This window comes from Microplitis mediator, chromosome 10 (assembly GCF_029852145.1).
Source record: "Microplitis mediator isolate UGA2020A chromosome 10, iyMicMedi2.1, whole genome shotgun sequence".
NCBI classification, from domain to species: domain Eukaryota; kingdom Metazoa; phylum Arthropoda; class Insecta; order Hymenoptera; family Braconidae; genus Microplitis; species Microplitis mediator.
This window is the reverse complement of record NC_079978.1, coordinates 1,680,160-1,688,241: the sequence shown is the minus strand read 5'-3', so window position 1 is coordinate 1,688,241 and position 8,082 is coordinate 1,680,160. Positions and strand designations below refer to the sequence as shown.

The 8,082-nt window shown below is 36.8% G+C and overlaps 2 protein-coding genes across 2 annotated transcripts; one reads left to right on the top strand and one right to left on the bottom strand.

The window, feature by feature from the left end:
• Positions 1-508: 508 nt before the first annotated feature.
• Positions 509-5,196, top strand: LOC130676647 (E3 ubiquitin-protein ligase RNF123-like). The gene is made up of 3 exons (XM_057483008.1): positions 509-782; positions 866-1,018; positions 1,459-5,196. The coding sequence occupies exons 2-3, from the start codon at positions 924-926 to the stop codon at positions 5,114-5,116; spliced, it is 3,753 nt and encodes a 1,250-aa protein (XP_057338991.1). The 5' UTR covers positions 509-782; positions 866-923; the 3' UTR covers positions 5,117-5,196.
• Positions 5,197-5,205: 9 nt separating this feature from the next.
• Positions 5,206-8,061, bottom strand: LOC130676661 (sodium-coupled neutral amino acid transporter 7-like). The gene is made up of 4 exons (XM_057483070.1): positions 7,543-8,061; positions 7,110-7,470; positions 6,525-6,771; positions 5,206-6,449 (listed from the first exon to the last, which is right to left on the bottom strand). The coding sequence occupies exons 1-4, from the start codon at positions 7,631-7,633 to the stop codon at positions 5,784-5,786; spliced, it is 1,365 nt and encodes a 454-aa protein (XP_057339053.1). The 5' UTR covers positions 7,634-8,061; the 3' UTR covers positions 5,206-5,783.
• Positions 8,062-8,082: the final 21 nt, after the last annotated feature.

Sequence of the window (8,082 nt, the reverse complement as noted above, 5' to 3'; positions counted from 1 at the left end):
GTTGGTCTTAAAAAATATCACATGTATTTGTTTTTAAAAATTGTTTTATTTAATATTAATTATGAATTATTAATAATTGATTATCATTAACGTAATTAGTTTATAAAATTTGAATTTAAGATATTAATTATCTGTATAAAACTAAAGAGTAAAAATGATTTTATACTTTAAGTGACGAGACGAATTGATAATTGTTTATAATTATAAACTTAATTAATTTGTCATTTGAAATATTATTGAATTGAATATTATATAATTGATATTGATGATTGATGATTGGAGCAAATATATAAAGAAACGAATTATATCTCAAAGGGCTTTTATACTAATGTTAAAAATAAAAGCCCATATTTAAAATTATATAACAAATATAAGTAAATAAATAAAGAACAGACTGTAATAAAAAAAGTATAGTTTAGTTTATTTTATTTGAATTTTCCCTCTTATCATTTCCATCTATAGTCCACCTATCAGCTGTTTGACAGAACAGAGAAGCGAAAAAAATTGATATTTATCTGGTGCAGAGCTGAGTCATACGTCAGTTATGACAGCCGAAATTCAAGTTTAATTTGTAAATTATAAATAGTAACAGTAATTGCAATAATGTTAATAGTTATTGTTAGTAAATGAATATTGTTATTATTAATTGGTACCATAAAAGCATAATGCATAAATTTAGAATCAGAGGTGTGGTTATAAAATCAATAGCAAGTGTTCTCATTTATTTTAACCTGAAAAATTTTATATCAATACAAAGTCATTATGTGATTTAATTGCACTAGGTATGATTTTATATATTAATTATTATATATATTTGTTGACGTTTATTTTTTTAAGTTATTTATAAAAATATTAATTTTTTTAGATGCCATGAATTTAGAAGTGAAACAAACTGACGTATTTATCAGCAGAATGTCGTAGAAATGGAGGTAAAAGATATTTTGAATAACATATTTGGTCAAGATAGTATTAACGAATTAAATATACCAACGAGCACTAAATCAGATGACAATTCCAGGTAATCATCATTTTTATTTTTTTATGTCTGACACCGAAATCAGCAGACGTCTGACAGTTTTTTGTAAACAAATTACGAGTTTCAAAAGAAAGTTTCATTCAAAAATGTGTACATCAATTTTTAAAAACTCTTAGTCATAATTTTCAAAAATTATTTGTATGAATATTTAGTTTTTTATTTGAAAATTCAAAAATTGGCGGGCGTCTGCTTTCCAGTTTAAAAATACGATTCAAAATAAAAATATTTGAATGAATGTTCTGATTGCCAGTTCCTGTGTATGTTTAATTAGTAAATCAATTATTGGATAAGCGTAAAAATAAATTTCAATTCTTGATTTATAGAAAAGATTTAGTTTTTTATTAGAAGACGAATTTTTAAGGAAACTGGCAACTGGACTATTTAAAATTTAATAATTTCTAACCTGCTGATAATTTTAACAGAATACAGCAGAGTATCAGCTTTGCTAAGGATCATATACAAAAATTTCTATCGGAAATCAACAAAAGCGAGGTAGCAGATGACACTAGACCTGGCAGGATAGGTCCGAAGCTGGTACGTTTTGACGTATCAACACACCACGGTCTGATAATAGTGTCTCCAGACCGGCTGAGCGTAAATTCTCAGAGTAACTTCAGCACACTGCGAGCAAATACTGGTTTCTACGAGGGAAAATGGATGTACGAGCTGCAACTGGGTTCGAAAGGAGTGATGCAGGTTGGCTGGGGCACGGCCCAGTGCAAATTCAGCCAGGAGAGCGGAGTAGGTGACACCGTGAACTCTTATTCTTACGACGGTAACCGTGTGAGAAAGTGGAACGTCTCGACTCATAAATACGGCGAGCCCTGGCTGTCCGGTGATATTATTGGCTGTGCATTGGATATGGATCAAGGTACGATAGACTTTTATCGTAATGGAAGACATTTGGGACGTGGATTTGATAACATTGCAACGGGTACGGGTATTGCATATTTTCCTACTGTTAGTTTAGCATTCACTGAAAATTTAACGGCGAATTTCGGGTCAACGCCTCTGCGGTATCCAGTTGATGGCTATCAGCCTCTACAGCTAACGCCGCATGATCAAGTTGTTAAAGCGAGCATGCTTGTGAAATGGCTGGAAAATTTATTGCCGATGATTCAAGAAGACACTGAGGACAACAGTTGTCCTGGATCTGGTGATAAGACAATGAGCAAACGAACGTACCTGATGTGCATCGCTAGGTTGCTTATGCATGATCTAGGTCCACTGCTTACAATACCATACATTACTGAGGCTGTCTTCCTGCCATTCTTTCATCAACTATTAACTATTAATAATAATAATTCAGCAATTAAAAAAAATATTAATAATTCAAAAGTCAATATACTGTTAGATTTATTGTGGACATTTCTTGAGGAACATGAGATGAAAATGTGCCTCGAAAATAGCGTTATCTATTTGCTGTCAATATTTCGTCACGTGTCGATGATACTGGAGTATCCAGACCAATGTAAAAGTTTGGTTCTGCTTACAAGTATGTGTCGGCACTCGACAACACGTCAATATTTATTACAAAATGTACTTTTTGACAGAGTGCGCTTTGCCAATTTCGTTCATGTCAAGCCGCTAGATGAGGGTGGTCTAGCTGAAGTAATTCCAAAAACTTGGTGGGAAACTAATCCCGTAGACACGTCAATTGAAGTTAATCGCGACAGTTACATGCAGTCTTGCGATAAAATAAAAACAGCTATCGCTGAAATAGAAGCTCTCCAAGTTGAGTTACTGATAACATTCTTAGATAACACTGACGGTACACCAAAGTCACCCTCATCCAGGACAATATTTTTAAAAAAATTTCGGAGATTCGTTCAGGATAATTTGATATCAAGTCGCACACCATTGCAGATAACCGTCTGCTGTTTTCATCGTCTGCTGGTGGCGTTTCGTATTCTCTGGGACGAGGAAGTCGGCACTAGTCCGATTTACTTGCCATGTAGATTGTTTTACGACGGGTCAATAAGTTACACGGGAATTGATAGGCTCGGTGGAGTATTATCCTACCTCAATAAAACATACAAGAATGAACTAATTCATCATCTGGGTCCGGACCACGAAGTCATCGTGGCGATGGAGCAAACGACGCAGGAGTCAACTACCACGGGGACATTTATGGGTACTCCTGGACAGATTAACGACTTGCCAGTAGTAATACCTACGTCGACGAGGATGCTTAATGTTAATCCGGGTACCCCATTAACGCCACTGATCCTCGGGTATCCTACCGGCGCATTCGCTCGGGAGAATAGAACCACTCCCATGAAACTCGGGACTGCAGACTCGGTAGTGTCTCTTCTCGAGTTATTGGAGGGCGTAATTTTATTCTATCACGCAGCTGCCAAGAAACAAGTCGCCAAGGTCGCTAATTTAAGAGACAGTATGACGGAATACATCACGGCGATGTCGGAACTGAAAGTGAGGGCAGATGCCATGAAGAAACTCAAGGACCCGAGCTCTCAGTCAATTCACAAGGAATTAGTCCGTACTGTTGGTGTTTTCAGCACAAAATTATCCGAGCAAGCGAGACACATGGCTTGGGTACGGGCCGCTGTTTATTCTGAAGAGAAACAGGCTCAGTTGGCTTGGCTGCTCAAGGTCGTTTTGTTGACGCTGCGCAAAGCCAGTGAGGAAGGCAACATGTTTAGATTCGTGCCGGACTTTTATCTGGAAGCGCTTGCCGATTTGAGTGTCGGAATAAAAAATCATCTCCACCCGACAGTGCCTATTGAAAAAATACCAGGCTACCAAGACGTCCTGCAAGAAATCGCCCAGTTCCTTTGTGATCATTTCCTAGACCAGCGGATTGTCCACGCGATCGCCAAGGATACGTTGATTCTGACTCTCGCTGGGTTCACATCCAACCCATTGACTCTTCAAGCTCTGGAGCAAATCCCCAAAGAATCGAGAGTAAAATTTGTCAGCAATATTTTACGACCTTATGAAAATCGTGCTTGGGCGCAGTCTAACTGGGTGCTGGTGAGATTCTGGCAAGGAAATGGGTTTGCATTTCGATACGAAAAGAGTCCGCATTTATCGAAAAAAGTTGGTCCTAAAATGCTGCAACAGGAGTCGATATCACAGCCAATAAAACCCTGTCCTTCATCAATTTATCAGATGCACGTTAAAGAAATACTTTTAGAAAATTCTAAAACAACGACGCAGTTTCTCAACTCGCTGCTAAATCAAATGAACTGGGCATTCTCGGAGTTCATTGGAATGGTCCAGGAAATTCACAACGTATCTTCCAGGCCTGAGCGCGTGTTCATCGAATCAAGGCAGCTAAAAATATGCGCAACGTGTTTCGATTTGACGATATCACTTCTCAGAGTCGTCGAGATGATCGCGACAGTGGCACCGAGTATTTTTAATAATCCTCAGCAGTCATCCGGTGACAATTTACTCGCACGTCTCTGCCAATTGCTATGTCAAATTCTCAACAGAATAAGTTCTCAAACCAGCTGTTTCCAGCACGTCGTGCTCCTGAACATCCCGGACTTGGATACCGTTGATCATTTTCCCATTCTCGTAGCCGTCGTCGGTATTCTCCTGGCACTGCTTCAAGAGGACATGGCCAACGCGCAATCTAGCAAAACCGCTGAGCAGGTTCCGAGAATAACCCGGACTCTCTTAACAGAACCAAGTTTTCAAATGAACTCTCTGTATTTTGTTATCGGCGAAGGCGCAAAAAAAAATAGCAAATTTAAAAATGTTAAAGTATTTACGTTGGAAAATTACAAAAATGACGTCAGCGAACGCGAAATAAAACGTCTGAGAGACATGATAAAGTACTTGGACAAAAAGCGTACTCTACTTCCTGACAACCGCATCATCAGCGACGACGACGACACTTGTATAATATGCTACGCTTATCCAATTGGTGCGATTTTCAAACCATGTAACCACAAGTCATGTCGTGTGTGCATTGATCGGCATCTGTTGAACAGCCGCGAATGTTTTTTCTGTAAAACAGTTATTATGCAAGTGTATGACATTGACGATGTCCTGCTGCACGATCTAACCGCCTCTAGTCTTAATCCCTCTAGTTCCTCAAGTATATCGTGATATTTAATAATGTAAAAAAATGGTTTTAAAGATAATGAGATTATTGATTTATTAATATATATAAAATTTATTTATGCTAATATCTTAGTTTCATTTATTTTTAGTCACAATATCTCTCGTTCCTCAGTCTCGGATTTTAATTTCAAATTCACTTAAAAGGAGGGTTGCGCTTTTTTCTCTTTTGCTCTCGAGCAGAACGGAAATGTCTTTGTCGCGCTCGTACAGTAAATGGGAACTGTCAAAACTTTTCTCGCAGCCGAATAAAAATTTTAAAAAAATTTAACTGCCAGTCGCTGGATTATAAAGGAGCCTTGGTATGTATTTTGTGATAAGAGCAAGTCCTTCTTAACAAATAACTTATTTTTAATAAATTTAAATTAAAATAACAAATTGCAGGTGCGGCGATAGCGTACATTAATAATAGATATTTTTGAAAGGGCATATAAATTTTTTTTATCGACAATTGATGTACTAGTCCATTTAAATAATTAGTAAAGTACATCAATTAGCGAAAAAAAATTTATACTTTACTCGTCCCAAGAAATTTTTGCATGACAAATTTAAAATTTCTTGGGGAGTAAAAATTTTCTCATGTTAAGAAATTCTTTTTTCTGAGTACGCTCTCATGACACCTGTACCTGTAACGCGATAAAGTTATCAACAGTCTTCATTTTAAAACGCACAGAGTACTGCCGAGATCTACTCTAAATCCCGTAACAAATTTTTTGTCAACCGGAACTCGGTATAGATCTTCAAGCGCTTGTACCAACACTAAACCGCAAACAAATCCACCTAGAGCAGTCATAATTACGGCAACAACGACAAGAAACCGGCTTTTGTTTAAATATATCGAAGGATCTTTGAGCAACACGCTCTGCAACAAACAAATCCCGGGAAAAATAAATATAAACGTCGCTGAAAGAGTTCCCATGAGATTTATAACCGGTGATATATCCGAGATGACAACTGCTGCGAATAATGTCAAAATAAACCACAGTAGAGTCACAATAGCTCTCACTGTAACGTTTTCCTCGATGTCCGCGCGAAATAAACCCAGCAGCGAATTCCGCCCGCAGAAAAGCACTATCGGGTATGTGGTGAAATTTTTGACAGCGATTGCAATTATCGCTATCGCGAGACTGGGACTTTTGTCGTCGTATCCTTGCAAAATGTCACTGGGAACGTGGCCCGCGCCGAAGGTCTTGTACCCGAAAATCCCGACTATCGTGTAGGATAAAAAACACAAACCCATGCTCAGTACCGCGCACCAGGTAAATTTACAGAGGTTGCGGTCTTTCATGCACGCGTACGTTGGTATTGAAGTCATATGAGTCTAAAAAAAATAATTATAAGTAACAGAGTGAAGGCATGAAAATTGATATTTTTATTTTTAAAATAAACTTTGTACCTGATAAGCGAAACAAATAATTGGCACTAATTGGAATGCTTGGGAAGCATTTCGCGGCCATGCTTGGGTCGGTCTTGGGTAATCTGGTGTATTGATACTCTGGTGAATAATTACCCATATCACGTAGACGATAGTTATGCATCCAACGGAACTGACGTAACTGAGAATGTCCAGTCGCTTAAAAAAACTTATCGGCAGGATAAAAAGTGTACAGGTAACGCATGTGATAAATGTCCGTGATAAGAACCTATAGAACAAAGTTTTTTTTTCAAATAATTACTTTAAGGATTCAAAATTTTCGAATAGCCAGATTTGCTCAGCAAAATTTTCTTTTAATCTGCTGTCAAGTTTGCATCAACTTCGACTGGAGATCGGCGTAAATCTATCGCCGCAATCTGAAGGTATCCACAAAAATTTTCATCTAGTCGCTTGTAAAAAATAGAATAGCAAAAGTAAGTTTTTTAAAATTGACCGCGAATTGGCGGTATTTAAATTGAAAGCGAAATTTACAAAATCGGGTCGCGGCAGTAGATTTACGTCAACTTGCCGTAAAAATGGCTATCAGGGCATGCAAATTATTAGTACCAGTGGTGACAAAAATCCATTCCATAGTAAGTGGCTAGAACGCGTTCAAATTGATCACCAATGACAATTATAAATGTAAGACAGCATCCGAAGCTATAAATAGTGACACAGATTCCCGATAATATCAAGGTTTTAGGCCCACACAGTCCAGCAACAGTGTCCGGCAATGAGGATGTCTTCGTTATATCACTGCAATTTGCAAGGGTCACCAGAGCAATTGTGATAAATATTAGGAATGATAACTGTACTATTATTGCCGATATCACTCCACCGGAACGATCAAATGCCAGGGGAAAATTTAACAATCCGGCTCCCAATGTCGCGTTTAGAAGTAAAAAAATTGTTCCTATCACCGTAGTGCCTGCAATTTAATTAAATATTTATTCCTCCGTTAGTTAGTTAGTTAGAAAATGAATTGATATATTTTTATCACCTTGTGGATTTGAATTTGAACGACTGCTTTCAAACGGCACTTCAACACTATCGTCTATCAACCCGTATCCATTTCGCCGTAAAAATCTCATTTTGAATAATGATAATACTTGAGCTCGAAACAGCCGATTGTAAGCTCACATGCACACAAGTCGTCAATTAGTAATTGCTCTTAAACATAACTTCTTTAAAATGAGTAATGTAATTATCAACTTTGTTGTTTTTGATATGTTTTAATACCAGTTCAAAGGTCTTGGAAACAAGAAAATGTAGAAAACAAAGTATTGGTCTTAATAATTAGCACACCGGATTAAGCAATACTGCATACACTCACAGAAAATAATACTTTTAATAATAAATATTTATTTATTTATTTATTGTTATCATCAATGTCATTCAGTGATTTATCTGGACCCACGGAAATAAATAATAATTTTCTTTTATTTTATTTATCTTGTGCAGTTCATTTTAAAAGTTTATTTTTGAGTTTAAAAAATATTTTATAAATGTTTACTGTCAGTGCAGTTTTAATTTAATTACT

What these genes read in the sequence shown, in the direction of transcription:
- LOC130676647 (XM_057483008.1), top strand. Translation starts at nt 924, where the DNA reads ATGGAGGTAAAAGATATTTTGAATAACATATTTGGTCAAGATAGTATT. An exon ending in AAATCAGATGACAATTCCAG is followed by an intron (nt 1,019 to 1,458) that starts GTAATCATCATT and finishes TAATTTTAACAG; the next exon opens with AATACAGCAGAGTATCAGCT.
- LOC130676661 (XM_057483070.1), bottom strand. Translation starts at nt 7,633, where the DNA reads ATGAGATTTTTACGGCGAAATGGATACGGGTTGATAGACGATAGTGTT. An exon ending in ATGGATTTTTGTCACCACTG is followed by an intron (nt 6,772 to 7,109) that starts GTACTAATAATT and finishes TTTGTTCTATAG; the next exon opens with GTTCTTATCACGGACATTTA. An exon ending in TTATTTGTTTCGCTTATCAG is followed by an intron (nt 6,450 to 6,524) that starts GTACAAAGTTTA and finishes TATTTTTTTTAG; the next exon opens with ACTCATATGACTTCAATACC.